This window comes from Paracoccidioides brasiliensis, assembly GCF_000150735.1.
Source record: "Paracoccidioides brasiliensis Pb18 unplaced genomic scaffold supercont2.4, whole genome shotgun sequence".
Classification (NCBI taxonomy): Eukaryota; Fungi; Ascomycota; class Eurotiomycetes; order Onygenales; family Ajellomycetaceae; genus Paracoccidioides; species Paracoccidioides brasiliensis.
Genome location: NW_011371361.1, coordinates 1,579,982 through 1,599,797, shown reverse-complemented (window position 1 = coordinate 1,599,797; position 19,816 = coordinate 1,579,982). Strand labels below are relative to the sequence as shown.

The following is a 19,816-nucleotide window of genomic DNA, read 5'->3' as shown; positions in this document are numbered from 1 at the left end:
TAATCCTGGAAAAAAAAAATGTTTACATACTTCCAGCCAAGCGATCGTCAGCGTCACAATTAAGCTCCAGCAATTTGTGATTCGGCATAAGAATAATAAAATGGTAGTAACGCCATGAGCTGTTTCACTAGCATCGGATATCCTGAGCCCATTGATCGCTCCCTCGTTCTGCGGACAGCAGTTCCGAGCAGCAATCTTTCTCTGCCTCCGGGGTCAAACCACTTGAAGCAATTAGTAACAGGGTCCCACTTCCAGCCACTTTCGCTGGAACCACACAGCCCCACTCAACAGCTGTTCCAGCGGAGCAGTGTCAAAGAGACGCCATCGGAGGATCCACCGTCACACCTCGGATGCATGTTTTGTTTCTGTTCTCTCTCCCTCCGCTCTCTGTGCATGGTGCATTAAAACGTTCATATCTTGTCGTTGTCTCTTGTCCGCTGGCTGCCGAGGTCCTCGTTTCCGCTGACTAAACCACGTCCGTGGAAGGATTCCGTGCGGTTGATTTAAGCTTAAATCAATTGTTTTTCCAAACCACTCAGTTAATTTACAAATAATTTAAATTCAGCACAGCCGATGTTGGAACAACCAATATCGTGCTATTCCAGCGATGTGCACGCACGCACGGCTGCCTTATCGGGTCAACCGTTTATCCATCGGCCGGATAGCTTGCCATATGGAGAACGGACTGCTCATAGCCCGCAATTGATAACTACGCTAGCGGTGTAAAAACCTCCTTGATTGAAATCATCTAATCATGGCTTCTATCAAAGCCCCCGGTATTGTCGTTGCATGGGAAAGGGAGCCTCCCCTCTCCCATCCTCCAGAGCCGAACCGTTTGCGACATCTTTCTACCCGCTGTTCGCTGCTCGTTTCTGAAACGCTGGCAAACTAAATTATTAAACTTAGCCTGAATAATGAGAGCGGCGGCCAACCGCCCACGTTCCCTGGTTCGTATGGCAAGCCGTGATTGTTCCGAAAAGCTTAATAATTGAATCATTAAGTGATTCATTCAGCTCCAACGGTCGTTGAATAGATAAATTCTTCCGGCCTGGTTCCGGTGAGCATGTCGATAGTGTCTCTCGTCAAAAACGACGGCCAGCAACGACAGCAACGAGCCCTGGCGTCAGTGAGAGATGAGCAAACTCTCGGGAACTTTTCCTTAGACATCTTCTCCGGTCTCGTGTGCGACGCCAAAAACAATGCCTCTCGAGGACAATGACTCCGTTCAGGGCATTTGCTTTTCTGAGGATGATGCCTCTTGTCTCCCTCTCCGTCTGTGGCCTTCTGCTCAGAAGTTGTTAGGACAATGTCCCTGGATTCATGAATGTATGTATCGGGGACCTGCGGTGATCATTCCCGTGGGCCATTTCCGGACTCTGAATGCCGATTTCAAACCTAATCCTGGTGGTCACAACCACCCATATTTGCTTTTTGATTTCCCTTCATATCTCCACCCTCTTCTCTTTCGCTCCTCGAAGCTTTCCCATAACCATATCATCCACTCTTCATGAATAAAAATTATGGAAGTTAGTATCCAGTTTGTATTTTGTCTTTTGCAAGCTCTTCTCTTTGAGGGGGTTCGTCGCTGGGCCGTTACGGCATAGCTTATCTCCCTTCCATATTACCCTCCCATCGCCATTCTTTCCCTTGGATCCCATACCTTCAATTGGTCCATGTTTGGGAAAGTAGTTATTCCCTTTCCTATCCCTTTCTTCGCTTGGGACATAGTCTTCTCTCCTAAAATTTTACCGGGCCGGCTTTGGATATAAACGCAAGATGTTATTTATCATCTTGTGTGGTCAGAATGCCAGCATGGCACTATTCGATTATCTTTATTAAAATGGGTTATTAACCACATCTGGGTTGTTATTTTCTTAAATCTCCCAGCAACTTATTTATTTTTCTCATAGTCTTTGATGTTGATGTGTCCTTCATGAGGTTGCACACTTCCTTTGTGTTGCTCTGGAAATTTCCAATGTTGCGGTATCACATTCTCCTTCAGTTAGATTTGTTGACAACATCACAAATCTCTTTTTGTTTCTACATCTCTCTTCTCTTCTCAGTCAATACTGTTTCAACTTAAATGCTCTTTGAGATATATATCTCATTGTTTCTCTCCTGCACATTTCATCGTGTACTTTTGTCTTCTCTCAAATACAGGATATAGTCAGTATATAGTCTTCTCTAACGCATCAGCACCTCTATATACATCATTGAGGAGACAAAAGAGTACAACCAGATACATTTCATGAATTGCCATCAGCTTTGCTTGCCAATTATCTATCATCATGTCTAGTTACTTTGATGGAGATGAAAGCCTCTTCCAAGGCTTGCAGGCAGGCATTTACGGGCGCTTACCTAGGACTAGGTATGAGATAGTTGGGAGTTTCCCTTCCGATCCAGAACCCACTGCAAGGAGTGCTCCCAAGTACCCAAATAAAGAACCGGGCAAATCACTTCCTTTTGAGCTTCCCCCTGGTGATGAAGACTTTAATCTCCTCTTTAGCAGAGGTGACACACCACCTTTGTCAGAAACAGAGGGAGACCCTGCGAAAGTCAGACTTGTACGACTGAAAGAACAAATCAAACAGCTTGGACGAGATTTTAATCTCAAAGCGTGGATGGGACGTCTGTCAGACTTGATTGAGAAGCTTGTGAAGGGTGCTACTCCAGGTTCCTATAGACATTTCCTTCTTTTGCTTTTTGAGCCAGATGAAACATTTACCAAAGTTCAGCGTCAGATGCGGATAAGCTTCTATAATACACATTCTAGGCCCTCAGTTCGCAACATCGCCGGCTATCGCCCATCTGCAGCATGGAGCGCGGATAAACTTCAGTTGCTAAATGAGGTTGAGCTGCTTCGAGACCTCGTCGAGCCTTTGCGGGATGGGGGTGAGACCATTCATTGGCTGGACAAAGATTTGATCTCGAACATAAACAAGTTGAAATCGTTGAAGAAGGCTTACATGGCCATCTTCAATTTTGAACTCGAAATCAAATCCCGTTCCACTCTTCTGGATGGAAAAAGTAAATACTCCTCTAAATTTCTCCCTTACAACCTAACATATTCATTTGGTGACAGCCAAACGCTAACTAGCTGTCATTATCAGATGAGTTTTCTTTTACTGAACATAATGGGAACTTTAGGAAGACGACAATGTCCATGCGATTGATTAGGATGAATATATGCCGCAGGTCATTTGTAAGGATGCTTAAACCTCAAATTCCTAGGTTCTATATGGGACCTCCCAATCCCGCCAAGGAAGATAGATTCGAGCATCATAAAAAAGGAGTGGAACGAAGAGGTGGCAACGACAAGGACCAAGTCGGCAAAGCGAGGTCGTCTTCCTCCCAGCAGAACAAACCTGAAGCCGAGAACCGCATTGGCACCATGAACGACGTGATCGACCACATGATGAACACTGCCCGTTGGTTAGCGCAGGCACGTTGCGTCGAAGCAGTCGACCTATTCTGTGACGTTGCCAGGAGGTTTTCCTCCCACGATCTGCCAGCCAAGCTCTCTGAGGAAAAATTCTTCTTGGTCCGAGCCATATGCAATGTAATGTTTGACCTCGACGACATTATAGGTCGATATCCCACCTCCAATGAGGGTTCGAATGACGAAGATATCCTCAACTCACTTAACCAAGCATACACTCCCGGAGCTGATGAATTGCGTCTTTCGGTGCAAGCGGACAAGAATTTCAGAAGGGTAACGGCATTCCCCGCTGCTCCAGGTCAGATCCGGGGTTACCGCCCCCGCTCCAGCAGGCCAGTCCGTGACTGGAAAAAAGAAGAAGCAGCGTTGAGAAAGCGGGCCAGGTTGGAAAAGTCACGGCCCAGATTCTACAAGCTCTGTCACGAGCCTGCGCTCCCCACTGATCCCAGCAACTGGGCGGCGAATCAGACCTCTCCATTTTCTGCGGCCTACACGGAGGAGTTGGACGCGACGGAGGAAAGGGTGGTTTATCAGGAGCTGAAGAGCAAACCTGAAAGGGATGAACACAATTATTCCCATTCTCGAACTGCTCCTTACCAGCCAAATGTAGAACCTGAGGTTGGAAAAGGGCAAGGTCCAATTGTATGTTTCCTTCCCTCTTCCACTTTGCTTCTTGCTTTCGTCCCTTTTCCTATTCTATTCTGGAAAAGGAACATAACTGACTCCGGTGGTATAACTAGACGGGCTCGAAACCGAAACGCGCTGACTTAGCCCCTAACTGTACGCCAAGACAGGCCAGGGCCATGATCTTCGAAGAACTGAGAAGGGGACGCAATGACACATCACCTAGTGTCTATCAAGAGGAGCTAGACGAAGTGGAGATATTGTGTGAGTTATGAGGCAGAGAGAGATGAGCCCAGTGTCCTCGAGAAACCCTGGAGGTAAAGACCTGCTTGACGTAGTTATATAAACACTCTCACAAAGACGTTCGTTCTCCCTTCTTTATTTATACGGATGAATATTTTTGTACCTGTGCGTCCAGCTTGCACTGACCTATATCAATTATCCAGTTCTTTTCATTCCTCTAGGAAGCATATGCGTGGGCCACGTTCTATTCCAACCCTTTCCTGGAAAGATCAGCCACATCCTCTTTTTGTGTTCAGGACTGAGTTGCTTGGGGAAAACTCCCTCTTGGTCTCCTTGGGCCAAAAGTTTTGATGGGGCCTGCTTATACTCCTTTCCCCAATCTGCAAATCTCTGGAGCACTTTGAAAAGAGTATCTAAAAGTGATGAGGGAAAGGCAGTTCTTTCGCTTACTTAGTTGCTGGAACGTACATTCGCCCAAGATTCTACTAATATTGTGTTGGTCTACATGATATGTGGCCCCTCAATCTTCCATTTTCAAGATTGCCTTGGTGTCCAGTCCCTATGTGTTAACTTGTCACTTCTAGCCTCTTCTCAGCGGTTTAAGTTTTGTTGTATTTTGCCTGGTGCGTTTAGGTTTCTTCCTGGTTCTTTTCCTCTGGAAACTGAGCACTGCGGCTCCAAATTTCCAGTCGAATTATACACTCGGCCCTTCGTAGATGGTATATACTGATTATATCTGCCTCGAAGATTGTTATTAAATGAACGGATAAACGAATGAGCGATGCCTGCTTTCGCAATTTACGGGCAAGAGTTATGCAAACTCTTTCTTGTTCTCTCTTGTCTATGCAAGATGAAGCTGCAAGTTACGATGGTTTGTTTTATGTGTATTTGTTAGGAGCTTTGATTTTTGTGCGTATCCCACACTCCCAGTTTCAGTGGGTTGAACGTTTATGTATAACTATTGCGGACTGTCCCTTGGCTGAACGCTGTCTGATGACTTAACAGCGTCACAGCCTCTCAAGGTTTTAAGTTGTACCCACATCTTATTACCTCGTTTAAATTACGTTGTGATTCTCTACTCTTTTTTTCTGCTTTAATTTTATATGACGGAATGTGATGAGATAAATCCTCTGGTTTACATTCATATTACAAATGTTCATTGCTGTGGGCTGGCATGGAAGTCCTTTTATTTTTTATCAAGTTAACAGCAGGAAAGAAACCAAATTGTCAATTGCTTCATCACAAGGAAACATGACTTTTGCTAAGTATTATTGTATTATTACGTATGGATTTATATCATTGCTACGTATCTGCTTTTCCTGAAAGGGGTAACAAACAACCAACAGCCATTACAAGGATTGCAACCGATTCAAGTGCACTACGTATAAAGCAACTTTTGTGCGACAGAGTCTTCGTGCCTCAACTTATTCATCGTCCATCTGATGATCATGTGTAAATGTCAAGACAGGATCAATCAGAGCCATGTCGGTATTACCGTAGCCGTGACCCGTAGAGACGAATCCATTGGCATTATAATCCGCCGCCCTTCCGACTATCAATTCCCTACCACAATCGAAAGCCCCCTTGGCGTGAATATCAGTAGTGTTCTCAGCGCCAGGGCCAGGAGCACACCCATATCCATAACCCTGCAGATTTCCAAAGTCGATATCGAAACTCTGGTCCCCGCCCTGCATCGTACGCTGCATAAATAGTATCTGAATATCATTATCTTCTAAATTATGTTTCGAAGCCATATGCAGCCACAAGTCGTAGTCCCGATGGAAGCGATGCGCACACGGCTCTAGCAAACATAGGATGTTCCGGCCAGATTCTTCTGCGTAGCCTTCTCCGGTCAACATGGTGAGATTCGAAGGGGTCGCCAACTGGCTCGGCTTATCTTTGGATTTGGTTCGAGAACTGCTGCTTTTACTATTCTTCGCGAGGCCAAGAAGTTCTTTCCGCTCCGCCTTTGCGTTCTTCAGGCCCAGATGCGCTGTCCGCACATGCTCTTCCAGCGCAAGCTTGCTCCCGTAACGTTTCCCACAACTATTATCTTTCGAATTCCAACCTTCTACTTTTTTCGAATTGGATAGATCCGTTTCACCACAGATGAAACGCTTCTCCCCCTCGTGTACGGTTTTTATGTGCACGTTGAGATTGCCCTTTTTGGTGAAGTTACGGCCGCAATCTGGGTAGTAGCATGGGTGGATCTTGCGCTCTTCAAGGGGGATAGTTCCGTGAGTGATTTCGAGATGGCGACGGAGGTCTCGGCCGGATGAACAAGTCATGTTGCATTCTGGGCAAGTGGGTGGATGCACAGATCTCATGTGTGCTTGAAGTAGAGCGTAAGTTGGAAAGACTGCATTCCGATGCATATCCATGGTTCCATCTGTCAATGAGGAAATGGTTGGGGTATTATCGTTTATTGAATTCGAGGACGTGCATTCCGCGCAAGTGAATCGTGCACCACCATGAAGTCTACCTTCGTGGGCCCGGAGATGCCCTGCCGTATCGAATCCCTGTGCACATTGCTTTCCAGTCACGGGGTCGACGTGCGGACAAGGAAATGGCTTCTTATTTAAATGGGCGCTTATGATGTGTTTTTGGAGAGTGGAATGCTTGCGGAATGTTTCGTTGCAGGGGGAATATTCGGTACATCTGTACTTATCCCTTCCTTCATGTGTAGCTAAATGCCTCCGTAGACGTGATCCAGTGACGAATGTCTTGCCACACCCTTCTCTGTCGCATACATAGTCTCGAATCGTAGTATGAGCACTCTTCACATGATGGCGGAGATGGGAGGCTCGTAGAAAGGTTTTCTCGCAGCCTTCATGTGTGCAGTTAAATATACGTTCATTTGTATGCGATCTCTGATGTTCTGCAAGTCGTGCAGGCCGGTTGAATGCTTTGAGGCATCCTTCATACAGGCAAAGATGTGTTTTGCGGTCCGATGGGTATCTTGAGGACGCCGGAGAGACCGGTGTGATGGGCGTTGGCGTTTTCTGCTGACCATCGAGACTCATACAGTACGAGTATTGAGATTCTGAGTCTGACTGAGAGCTATCCTCGACAATATCTGCAGAATTGTCAGAGAATTGAGCTGTTTATAGCTATCTCCAGGGCTTACCAGGGCATTCTGATGGAGCCGATTTTTGCCACCGTTTTGGCTTTTGTTGGGATTCTGAAGAGGCTTCTCGTTTCTGCGACATGACTACCTTCCATCCCCGAGATTCACTAGAAACTAAAGAGCATAAATTGTCGGCATTTGGAGGTGGCAGATGGCATTGGTATCCGCTTTCCCAGCTGTCAGCCAGAATTGCTGAGAATTCGATGTAAAAAAATTATTGCGTAGCAGAAAATCTTGGCGTGCCAAAGTGCGGTGCGCGCTTATCTAATCTACAAGCGCAATAGTTAACTCTGCGAATTAGCGCCCGAAGTTTTAACTTTTCTGCTTCTGCTCCCCAGGTCGACACAACGTAGCAACAAACACTTTCAGGATACCGACGCCTGACCCGAAAGCCTGATTACAACCCATTCTGACAGGCTCTTCTACCTTGAATTTTGTGAATCGTGGACCATTAATCCTCTTATTAGACACGATGTCGGACTACGGTGGAGGCGATCACGAAGATCACGATGACGCTGGGTTAGCACCCTCGATGCGCCTTTCAGTCGCTATCTATCTGCAAAGCTCGTGGCCGCGATAGAAATTCGCTAAAGGGCGTTTCAGTTCTTTGAAATGTATTGCTAATGCTTTCCGTATTATAGATTCGACTATGAGCCACCTGAGTACGAGTATATTGATAACGAGCCCGAGGACTATATTGAACCAGAGCAGGCAGAACAGGGCGACCAAGGCTATGCCATAGTGAATGGCAATGGGCAACATATTCATAATGGAAATGAAAATTCTGCTTCGGGTGATCCTAACGCTGGCGCATCGAAAGGCAAGGTCATGTTGCAGCAACGGGAAAAGAAGGTCCCCAATGATCAACGCACTACAACTCCCTACATGACAAAATACGAGCGGGCGCGAGTTTTGGGTACACGAGCGCTACAAATTAGGTTAGTTTTCCTGGGCGAGTACTAGGAGAAGAATCTTTCGAAGTATGCAGCGATCGCTGACATAGTTTGCAGCATGAACGCGCCGATCCTTGTTGACCTAGAAGGAGAAACCGATCCCTTACAAATCGCACTGAAGGAACTCGCCCAGAAAAAGATTCCTCTGATTGTCAGGAGATACCTGCCTGATGGATGGTAAGCCTAAGCTCCTATGTGCATAGGTGTAATCGTGTCTAACCCGGCCCTGGCCATAGGTATGAGGACTGGACCTGTGAGGAGCTGCTTTGAGCGCATCACTTTGTTTTAAATTTCTATTACTAAATGTGCAAGCGTGGGTTTCTGTCTTATGTTTAATATGTTATGTTATTCGCATAGCGCGTGGAGTTTGGGGGTTCGCTTTGGGTACCCGATTTACCCTGCACTAATAACTTTTCAGAGCAACAGGAGAAGCAAAAGTGTTGGTGAAGAAACATGATGGCGAACAGATAGACGATTGTCTTTATATTGCCATAGATCCATAAAATGTTTCCTTTTTTTGATTTTTCATTGCCGTTGGTAACACATTGATAGGAGTTCGGTCCCCGGGTTGGACTGACTATATCCGAGTATCAAGACCACAAATGTATCCGATATGACGGAGAGCATGCTGGTGTATGGTGTAACATGCAGGAGATTCAGTGCAACTTGGGTTTGGCCGCGTGCAAGAGGGTCATCCCCTGTTAAATGTTAACAGAGAGATGTCATACCAGACCCCGAGAACCAGACCAGCAAATTGAACTCCGTTCCAACGCTAACGGCTGCAACATACAGGAAGATTCATGTTATACATGAGAGTTGGTCTTGCAATCGCCGCCATCTATCATCCCTCATGTCTTCAATCTCTGTTCAGGCACCTGTCCCTAACCTCACGAAGAGATGCCAGACGCCCAGTATTCCGGGGGCTTTGAACCTTGGGGTTTATTATGGCTCGTCTACTCTTTCTGATATCTTTTCCCCATGTCATATGCGGATGATCAAGCAACTAGCTGATGTTGGCGGTGGAATAAGAGTCCCTTATCGACAGTTTCTTCCCCGATCCCTTGGATGGCTGCTTGCTGGGGGATTAGCCCTAGGCGCCAAGTATTTTCTCTCATCCAACGCCAACATCAAACGTCAAACATCACCAAAGCAGTTTTCCCTACTGTCTTGATGCCTGTATGGATAAGCAACAATATTATGCTCCATCAATTCTCCAAAAGGTCGTTGATGATCCCGTCTAGGCAGATGTTACCGAGCTCGTAAAACAAATGCCGATTCTACTAGGGCCCTGACAAGCCTATTATTTTCCAACTACGTGTAGGTATTTCACTAACCCAAGCTCACCCCCATCTTGTCTCCATTATCTCTGCTCACCTTTGCCAACGAATCCAAAACCCCGCAGTATTTACCGCAGAGGAAAAATTTCCGGGCCGGTCCTGACCCACTAAATGTGAGAGCAATGACAACAATATGTGGAAGAATCTTCCCCGCCCCCCCCCCCCCCCCCCCCCCCCTTTAAAAGACGCCGCAGCCAAGGTATCTCCATCGTCAATTTCATATAATAGTCGGGTATTGCTGTCCCTACATATGCTCATATGTTCCCAGTGCTTGCTTCTGATCATTTCGTCTTCTCTTCTTGCCATTATGAAGTCCATTCGTAAGGTTGAATACATTCAGTGACAACCTTTCTTTTCATTTGTATACAATTTCCTTTGGTCTGTTGCTGGCTATATCTCGACGTCCCGAGGTTTACGTTCGGCTGGCCCATACTGGTTATGGGAGAACCCGCAGATGAAAAGGTTCAGCCGGTCTCTGAGTCGACATGCTCTTCCTCATCGGGCGGTTCTGAGATGAAAGAGCCACAAATTGAGAATCAGATATTATCGTACGATAATGAAGAGCTCTGCTATGATCATGGCTGGAAGGCATGGTCACAAGTTCTGGCGTCTTTCTTCCTCTTCTTCAATACCTGGTATTTAGTAGCCATGAAGATCCATCTTATCCTTTCGGGTCTTTTGAGCCTGTCTGTATTCAATCACCGTAGCTAATATTCGAAATAATACCAATGATACAGGGGACTTGTGATTGCATATGGCAGTTTTCAAACGTACTATGAACAACAACTTCTTGTGGGCGATTCCCCATCGACAATATCATGGATCGGCTCCATCCAGGCGTTTCTCTTGTTATTCGTAGGTGCCGTAACGGGTCCTCTTTTCGATGCTGGCTACACCCGAATGCTGGTGATAGGTGGCTGGTTTCTCTACTCACTCGGGCTCATGACGACCAGTATATCCACTGAGCTGTGGCAGATCATGCTTTCGCAGGCCTTTTGCATCGGCCTAGGATGCGGAATGGTCTTTGTTCCTTGTGTGGCGGTTCTTCCGCAGTATTTTAAACGTCGACGAGCCCTGGCAAACGGAATCGCAGCTTCGGGAACTGGCATTGGCGGGATGGTTTACACCGTAATGTTCCGCCAGGTTCAATTGAAACTCGGCTTTGCGTGGGCTACTCGGGTGTTAGGCTTTACCGCATCCACCACGGGGCTGATATCACTGTCTCTGCTCCGTATACGATTCAAGCCACAGGAGAAGCGTGCTCTCGTGCAGCTTTCGGCATTCAAGGAGCCGGTTTTCTGTCTCTTCTGCATGGCCCAGTTCGTCGGTTTCGTTGGCCTCTATAACGTGCTTGTCTACATACAACCCTTCGCGATTGATAATGGCATAATGAGCGAACAGTTGGCGTTTTACCTCGTTGCCATTCTCAACGCAAGTTCAACAGTCGGGCGTATCCTCCCTAACTACGTCGCCGATTTCATCGGCCCTCTGAATATCATGATTCCCATGACCCTCGCCACTGGCATCCTTGCTTTTGCGTGGGTTGGAATACACAACGCGGCTGGCTTAATTGCTCTAGTTGTATTGTACGGATTTACCGCGGCGGGGTTCGTCGCTGTGGCACCTATTGCGGTTATGAACATAACAACTGATATGCGAGATTTTGGCACGCGCTTGGGGATGTCGTTTGTCTTTTGCGCTTCGGGCTCACTAATGGGGACTCCGATTGGTGGTGCTATCGTGCATCTCACGGGGAGCTATGTGGGCGTATCAGTGCTGGTGGGCATCTGCTTTTTTGTCTCCACTGCGATACTGATGGCTGCTCGCATCTTGCTTACTGGACCAAAACTTTTAGTCCATGCCTGATGGTCTTCCTCTACATATGGTTCTAGGGGATGTGATCAGTGGAGTTTATATGTAACTAACCGATACCTCATGCGACATCTGCCCATAGGCAGGCATTCTCGCTTTCTCTTACCTTAGAATTATTTGTTTATTAAAACTGTACATCATGATTCATATCTGGCCTGGTGATGTTTTTTGATCTCATATGTTGTCTTTTATTTGTATCATTCACGTGCGTTAGTTGTCTCTAGTTGTTTTATCACTTAAAATAGAATCTGTCTCTATTGAAAAATTACACCTTTATGCTTAACTCGTTTCGAAGACTCCTCCCTTGACACGGAGTTGAAGTCGAGATCGGGCTTCCAAGTGCTGCATTTGCCTTGTGGATACAGAAAGAGCACCAGCCGAAATATTTATCAACTCTAGCTAGATAACAGGAGCAACAACGATCATAGGAATAATTTTAGAATCACACAAAAATCTATCATGCATAATTATAAATCTATGGTCATACTAGTTAAAGATCCTACCAAGAGAGAGTTGTTAGCGATTTCCTCCCCTATCTAATATACATCTTCCGGGTTGACCAAAAAGGTTTCCCCGTTCTCACGGGTATGTCTGAGATCTTTATCACGACTGAGGGGTTTTCGCATGTCAAACGCATCTTCTCCTTCCTCTGAGAGACCTGTGGGGTCGTCACTGTAGTAATTGACCACACGTCTGAACACGGAGTACCTGTAGAGAAAGATGAAGTTAGAGCAACGTTCTATGAGGACAAAATTGAGAAAGAAAGCTGGAATAGAAATATGTGTATGTGTATGTGTGTGTAGGACGTACCCCATCCCTTTATACATTCCCACAGCAATCGTGTTGCCCGCTCGCACATATAAATCTACAAACCATGCATCATTGATATCAGAGACCCGTTCCAGGCTCTCTGTCAGCCGACGCGCGTAGCCCAATCTGCGCCAGGCGGGTGCAATCGTTAATACTGTAATGTGACCATGCCATGGCGTGTAGTGTTCTGAGTGTCTCATTGACGAGTGTTGGGCCTCAAGCTTGCCCATTACTGAGTCGAAGAAAGTCAGTTTGCAGTTCAGATAAGATCTAACCCGCAACAATATGGGGTATGTCCATAACGGACGTACTATAGCCTATTATTTGGCCATCTCGATCTTCGACTACGTTGAAGAGAGAAGGCCACCTCATGAGGTAATTGAGATAAAAATTGAGGTCGTAGTTTTCCGTTAGGGCGTCGAGGTTGGTCAGGTTGAGGGAAAAGAGATCGGAGGATGTCATGCGCCGGACAGTGGCCATGGCTGATTTGGAGTATTTCTTCTTGTTCTGGCTAAGTGTTTGGCGAACTCCGTACTTGCGCAGAGAAAATATAGAACCTGATATTGAGCGGGTGCGAAGTGCGGGCAGCAGAAAAAGTTGCTGCACATCCAGAGATATTTGCACGGCCAATGAGCACGATTCAGGTACGACGGGGACCTGAGCGATCCCGAATATTTAGCTTTCTGATATTGTTTAATGCCGTTAATGCTGGGTGATTGGAAATAAAATAATATATCTATATCTTGTATCTCAGATACCAATGTAGCTGAGTGATCGAGTCACGGGATCTCGAAACGGGCTTGTTACCAACTCGGCAAAACAACAATAAAAAAGAAGTAAACTAAATTAATAAAAACATGAACAACTTCACTGATGGGGATGCAAACACGCTGCCATTTGATGCGCTGTGCAGATTCTCTCCTGTCCTGTCATCGGCTTCCATGTGGCACAGAGAACGCTTCTTGGATACACACGACTTTAAGAACCTCTCATACAGCTTGTTGTTGTTCATGTGCTGGCAATTCCTCCGATATCATCAGCACGGAGTACGGTGGAACCCAGCCCTGAAATTCCAAGGATCGGAGCCAACGCCTGACCGGGCCCGGGCGTGCAGGACTATTCACCTGAATATTTACCAAGCAGGGAACCGTGAACAAAAATAATATTAATAAACAAAAATAAAACTTAGCAGCCAGCTGCAAAGACAGAAAACAAAGACGCTAAAGAAGCGCCGCTGTTTCTTGGATAGGATAAATATTTAATACCGTTCAATATTTATCACCTCCTTATGCACGAGCCTCGCAGCCTTTCCTCCTCCCCGCTATAATAGCTCCTATTCGGCTCCTCCGTGTCTCAGTCTCATCTTACAATTCACCGTGATGTCGCCATCCTCCCCTATGTCGCCGTCTCGACGACGCAGAAACCCATCCAACCTAGCTCTTTCATCTGATTCCCCTTCAGCCTTTACTCCAAATGGATACAGTCAGAGTCCCTTAAAATCACCGCAAACTCCAAGATATCCCATTCCAATGTCACCCATGAGCCCCAGACAACCTAGCTCAGAGGCGATGGACAGATCAGCAAGGTTTTCCGTGGATTTTACGGCCCAGGCGGATTCGGGTGGAGGCGGATTGGGGAACCTTGCAGACGAACTGGCAGATGTTTGGGACGAGGACGGGGAATGCGAAGAAGACGAGTCTGGGTTCCATGAAGAGCATGATCACGTACAGATATATGAAAAGGAAGATGATTCAACGACTAGACGGACACACGATGCTAGGAGCGATTCAGACGAGGAGCATTCACGGGATGGAGAGTCAAATTGGAAGAGTCTACAGATTCCAAAGCAGAAATCAAAAGCAGGGCAACAACAAAGGTCTCGCCGGCGTGAACGTCTCTATGACGGCTCGGATTATGGTAATGACTCGGATTTTGGAGAACCAGGTGACCTCACCCCAGGACTGGAGGCGCGTATGGCTGCACTTGAAAATCTTGTTCGATGGAGCACAGGAAACAACGGGTCTTCGGGGCAAATCGTACAGCGGATAATTGAGAGCTTGCGGGAGTTGGTTGGCCAGAGCGGGATTGAGAATAGTGCTACTAGGTATGGTGGATTATCAGCCCTTATTCTTCAATATTACAGAGTATTTTATCTCTTTGATAACACATTAAATATATTTATTTCCTTACTGACAACATACTCCAGACTTATCACCGCCCACGCATCCCTCACCTCCCATCTCACCTCCCAGACACGCGCATTACAAACCCTCACCCACCCCCTTCTCTTTTCACCTTTCCCCATCCTGTCCTCAGAAGCCATAGACGACCTCATCCCCTTAATAAATGACATCCTACCAAACCTCCCTTTCCCCGTCCCCAAAACCCCGCATTCCCAACAATCTCAAACCTCCGTTGCCGATCCCCTCCACTCTCTCCAAGCACTCCTCTCTCAGACGTCAGATCTCACCCACACCCTTCGGGCGCTCAATGACACCATCCACGAGTCCCGCCAGCTTATCTCGGCGGCATCACGGCGGCTCAAGTCCGTGCGGGAACTGGTCGCGGAGATGCAGAGGGAAGAAGAGAGACGGGAGGAGGGAACGAGATGGATCGAGAAGGGAGAGTGGGATAGGCGATTGCAAGAGCGGGAAGCTGGAAGAGTTTGCGGAGATGTGGTGAGTGGCTTTGAAGCTGTGTGTGGAGAGTGGAGGGCACGGCTTTTTGGGTCAGAGGTTGCCGCCGCATCATAGATCTATATATATTTTTGTTTCCCCTTTTTCCTGGCTCGTACAGTACAGTAGTGCGACGTTGAGACACAACGGATAGATGTGTTGTCTTTCTCCTTTCTTTCCGACCCGGTTGTGCAGTCTACATTTGTTTGCATTTCCGTTTCCCCTAGCTCTTTTCTTTATGGATGGATTCCTGGTGTTTCTAGAAGATTATTCTACTAATTTCCCCCTTATATCTGTGTTTCCCCTCTTTCCTTTCCTTTTCTACTTCTCGTATATTCTCCGTTACTCTTCACCATATCATATACATATTACCATAATGTTTCCTTTCAATTACTACACACATATACATGTCCCCTTTCTTATAAGGATTGGTTACTCAAGTTGATATGTGTACTATTTCCCCTTACATGTCACTCTCATCTCCACTAAACTCACCAACAATTTTCATAGAAAAAGGGTCGCCAATCCTCTCGCAGGAGAATAATATCTAGGCTATAATCGTGCCCCGCGCACCCACACCTGATGTGGGTGCGCCACAGCGTAACGATAAAAACAGCGTAACGATAAAAATATCAACTTCTTCATTAATCAATCTTCAAATATTAATATATCACCACCACCATGACCAATAAGATAGATGATCTTGAAAAACGTATTCAGAGTGCCATTGAAGTCTATAATGGCAATCGAAAACAGAAAATCCTACCTCTGGCGCGCAAATTCAACATTCCTTATCAACGTCTTCGAGCAAGAATCAATGGAAGAAAAACACGCAATGCAAAGACTGCACTGAACAAGAAGCTTAGCAAGAGCCAGGAGGACGCGTTAAAAGAGTGGATAGCTCATATGGACAGAAATAATTGCCCGCCGACCGCAGAGCAGATTCAAGATAACGCGAATCTCATCCTCAAACGCCATCATACTGATCCTTCAACCTCCCCACCCATGGTCAGCAAGATGTGGACCTATCGATATATACAAAGCTTGGATGGGTATAAAAGGGTTAAGCAGAAGGCAATGGATCTGAAAAGAATTGCTGTTGAGGATATTAGCTACATCAAGGTGTGATTTGACTGTTTGGAAATCTTACTTCAAAAGTACGCGTTTCAAACCTGTGATATCTACAACTTTGATGAGATTGGCTTTCAAGAGGGTCAAGGACATGGAGAATGGGTTATTACTGCTTTTAAAGACTTTAATTCAGTTATAACTTCATCATATTCTTGAGGATTGATCACTGTGATTGAGTGTGTTTCAGCAGATGGTGAGGTATTGGATCCCTTCATCATCATGAAATCCAAAACCCAACTCAAAGATTGGTATACACAAAGCAACCTACCGAGCGGATATACAATCGCGACATCAGATACTGGCTATACCAATGATGAGATTGGCTTTGCATGGATTCAGCACTTTAATGAGGCCTCTAAAAAATGTCAGCAAGGCAGTCATCGATTGCTGCTTCTTGACAATCATGGATCTCATCTCACTGAAGAATTCCTACAATACTGTGATCTCCACAAGATTATTCTATATGGATTTCCTTCACATTCAACTCATATACTGCAACCTCTAGACGGCGTGCCTTTTCAGCAGTATAAGCACTACCATTCAAAGGCAGTTAATCAAGCTGCATGATACGGATATGAGCAGTATGAAAAACATCAATTCCTACAGAATCTAGTTGATGTCCGCAAAAAGACTTTTCAACCTTCTACTATTCGGGCTGGCTTCGCAGATTGTGGCATTGTCCCATTCAACCCGCAATCTATACTGCTTAAGCTAGATTCAAAGGTCCCTGACTACCCTGAGTTGCAAATATATGGAGAAGACTCCTTTTTGCTGCAATCAAGCCGCCCAGATACTGCTTCATCACAGCTATCCTCACCCAAGACAATCGAGAAGCTACAACGTCATATTCAAGTGGCAAAGAAGGCAATGCAAGATATGGAGGATATACTTGATTCCAAATCACCTCACCTGAGCAATCAATGGAACAAGATTTTCCAAGGCAGTCTTGTTCAGGCAGAACTCAATGCTATAAGAGAGAGTGAGATTGAGGGTTACTACCTTGCAACCAAACGCCGCAGCACTAAAAATACACGTCGGCAGGTTCAAGTAGGAGGTATACTCACTGTCAGGGATGCGAATAGAAAGATCGCGCAATGTAAAGAGGAGGAAGCAGAAAAAGAACGTTATAAGGGAGTCAAACATGTTGGGAGAGCTTTGAAGAAAAATGCCACGGATCCAACTCAACAAGAGGTTAATGATATATATGAACGTCTCGCGAATAATACAGCTACTACGGATGATATAGATAAATTAATTATCATAGATTAGCAGCGTGGTGATGAGATATTAATTTTTGAAGTTCTAATTATCCATATTTTTTATCGTTACGCTGTTTTTATCGTTACGCTGTGGCGCACCCACATCAGGTGTGGGTGCGCGGAAGCACGATTAATTGTTAAGAATTCATGGATCTCTGATGTTATCCTATAACCAATCAACCCAAACAAAATGCCCTACATTCATCAAGCAAGCACAACCTCTCTCAAATCTCGTCGCAACCTAACCCAATCAACCAAGCATACCCAGCCAAAGCTCACGACGACGTGCAAAATCCCCGTCTCGGGTAATCATCAAAACATTCACAATTGGCACCTTAGCCAGGGCGTTGCCATTAACATCATAAGATTTTTTCGGCCCAATAAGGCATGATCCTGATGCCAGACAACGAAATGGCAATGAATTCGAACGTGAGGTTCGATGGTGCGCCATGGCCAGGCGAAGTAGCCAGAGCCCCTGTTCTCTTCTGAGTCTTGCTGTATCCCCGCACAATTCCCCGATTCGTTCTCCATCTTCGTTGATGATGTTGGAGGAATATGAAGGCCTTGGAGACAGATGGAGAAACGCTGCTTGACATTTTGTTGCTATGACTCCTCCCGGTCTTACTTTTGTAGCATGTGTAATTGTTAGTAGTGGTAATTCACTTTCCTTGATGGTTGAAGGTAGCGCCCCCTTGCAGAGGCTAGAGTAGTTAATCTTTCCAGCGCATGTCGAACATCGCACGAACCTACGAAGTCATGAGTCGTGGGGAAGAAAAGGAGTGACGGTATATGCTCTGCCACACATCCTTCCCTACATGCAATGGCCATATAGATCTGCCAGTCATCATCCGGATTATTGGAATCAGGGCTAATGTTGAAGACCTCTTATAAGGGCTGTTGAAGTTATATCATGCCAGGGCACTAAAGATCCGTAGACACCTGTTGCTTGGTAGTGAATCTGATCATCATCAGATAGTCCCATAATCGAAGACCATGACCATGTCGGTAGATCGGTCCCTGGGTTGTTTCCAAGCGGGTTACAGAATTTATGCCGACGTCAGCGTACCACAACAGCACACTGTCAAAGTCTACTCGAGGTAACCCATTTATCATCATCATCATCATCATCATATAACAACTTGGATATGCAAAAGAAGGCGTCATACGCACCAGATCGATGCTTGAGCTTTCGGGAAGTGTAATGCCTCAGATGCCTCGAAAATGATTGAAAAGGGGACTCATCGTCAGAGATAGTGAGCCTGCTCGAAATGAGCTCATCTGGACTTCTTTCACCATTGAACTGATCTTCGTGGCACATTGATCGTTTACATTCAAAACGGCGCGTGTGTTTGTGAAATAGAGTGGCCTTCGCGAGAGAACTGCTTCCTGGTATGTCCATCCACATGTGTCCCACACTGTCAGAGGGTCATCCTCAGCTTCTCTAACGACGTTTCTAATTCGCAAATCCAGAATATTTGCATTTTCCTGAACTACCGCTCTTTTTCAAACCGTTGACACCCGGGACTCCAAAATCCATCCCATCCCATCCCTGTATGCTGCTATGAGCACAATCTGTGCTGAGGAAAAGATACTGTTCATCGCCTCGATCTGATTCTTTTTATCCTGATCATCATCTTGGCTGCTCGGTTCAGACTCGCTGGGTGTGTAGTAGAACAGAAATGACGGACACAGAGCACAGTGCTCTTCCATTAAATTAATGTTTGTATACGCATATACTCTTGAGGCCCAGAGTGTGGTTGAGAAGGTGGCTACGGATCCCAATGGAGGGGCAACCGTCGATTTTCCTCCACATTAACTACTCGTCACGCTCTATAAGCGTCGTAATAAAAAAGAACAGTTCGAATTCTCGCTACGGAAATACAAATGAATTTAAGTTAGTTAGCGCTATCATGTTCAAAAGGCATGTCACATAATGCAACACTGACAATTTGCTAGAACAATAAGTTAGGGCATTTTAGTTTAGTGGCACAAAACTAGAAGGTTTTCGTATCCATAACGTATCAGCGACGACAGGAAGTATGAAAGAAAATCAATCAATAGGAGAAAAGAAACAAAATCAGGATGAAATGGAGTCGAAAGCAAAACCTTAAAACAATAACAATCTTTTTATTTCATTCAGCTTGCACTACGTGCATGCTTCAAGAAACCTGGGATGGAGCAATGTTTGACATCATCTCATCTCATCACCATGTTCGGCTCTTGATGGGTTTGTGTGCATGTTGGCAAAAATAGAGAAAAATGAAGAAGGGCTACAGGAATACAGGAACATACAGATGAAAAATATTGATTAAAGAACTGAGCGTAAAATGAAACGGAATGAAAGGA

At 45.7% G+C, this 19,816-nt stretch overlaps 7 protein-coding genes across 7 annotated transcripts; 4 read left to right on the top strand and 3 right to left on the bottom strand.

Annotated features, from left to right (window-relative positions):
• Positions 1–2,288: 2,288 nt before the first annotated feature.
• On the top strand, positions 2,289–4,338 carry PADG_04024 (uncharacterized protein; the record flags this gene model as incomplete). Its single annotated transcript, XM_010760982.1, has 3 exons — positions 2,289–3,027; positions 3,111–4,081; positions 4,180–4,338. The coding sequence occupies 3 exons, from the start codon at positions 2,289–2,291 to the stop codon at positions 4,336–4,338; spliced, it is 1,869 nt and encodes a 622-aa protein (XP_010759284.1).
• A 1,392-nt stretch (positions 4,339–5,730) lies between these two features.
• On the bottom strand, positions 5,731–7,515 carry PADG_04023 (uncharacterized protein; the record flags this gene model as incomplete). Its single annotated transcript, XM_010761388.1, has 2 exons — positions 5,731–7,382; positions 7,434–7,515. 2 exons carry the CDS (start codon positions 7,513–7,515, stop codon positions 5,731–5,733), a joined length of 1,734 nt encoding a protein of 577 aa, XP_010759690.1.
• Positions 7,516–7,905: 390 nt separating this feature from the next.
• Positions 7,906–8,567, top strand: PADG_04022 (DNA-directed RNA polymerase core subunit RPO26; the record flags this gene model as incomplete). The annotated part of the gene is made up of 3 exons (XM_010760981.1): positions 7,906–7,952; positions 8,075–8,371; positions 8,444–8,567. 3 exons carry the CDS (start codon positions 7,906–7,908, stop codon positions 8,565–8,567), a joined length of 468 nt encoding a protein of 155 aa, XP_010759283.1.
• Positions 8,568–10,161: 1,594 nt separating this feature from the next.
• PADG_04021 (uncharacterized protein) lies at positions 10,162–11,589 on the top strand (the record flags this gene model as incomplete). The annotated part of the gene is made up of 2 exons (XM_010760980.1): positions 10,162–10,358; positions 10,461–11,589. 2 exons carry the CDS (start codon positions 10,162–10,164, stop codon positions 11,587–11,589), a joined length of 1,326 nt encoding a protein of 441 aa, XP_010759282.1.
• A 542-nt stretch (positions 11,590–12,131) lies between these two features.
• PADG_04020 (peptide alpha-N-acetyltransferase complex B subunit NAT3) lies at positions 12,132–12,885 on the bottom strand (the record flags this gene model as incomplete). The annotated part of the gene is made up of 3 exons (XM_010761387.1): positions 12,132–12,303; positions 12,406–12,637; positions 12,717–12,885. 3 exons carry the CDS (start codon positions 12,883–12,885, stop codon positions 12,132–12,134), a joined length of 573 nt encoding a protein of 190 aa, XP_010759689.1.
• Positions 12,886–13,784: 899 nt separating this feature from the next.
• On the top strand, positions 13,785–15,158 carry PADG_04019 (uncharacterized protein; the record flags this gene model as incomplete). Its single annotated transcript, XM_010761386.1, has 2 exons — positions 13,785–14,509; positions 14,612–15,158. 2 exons carry the CDS (start codon positions 13,785–13,787, stop codon positions 15,156–15,158), a joined length of 1,272 nt encoding a protein of 423 aa, XP_010759688.1.
• A 2,562-nt stretch (positions 15,159–17,720) lies between these two features.
• PADG_04017 (uncharacterized protein) lies at positions 17,721–18,869 on the bottom strand (the record flags this gene model as incomplete). The annotated part of the gene is made up of 4 exons (XM_010760979.1): positions 17,721–18,094; positions 18,217–18,354; positions 18,410–18,487; positions 18,563–18,869. 4 exons carry the CDS (start codon positions 18,867–18,869, stop codon positions 17,721–17,723), a joined length of 897 nt encoding a protein of 298 aa, XP_010759281.1.
• Positions 18,870–19,816: the final 947 nt, after the last annotated feature.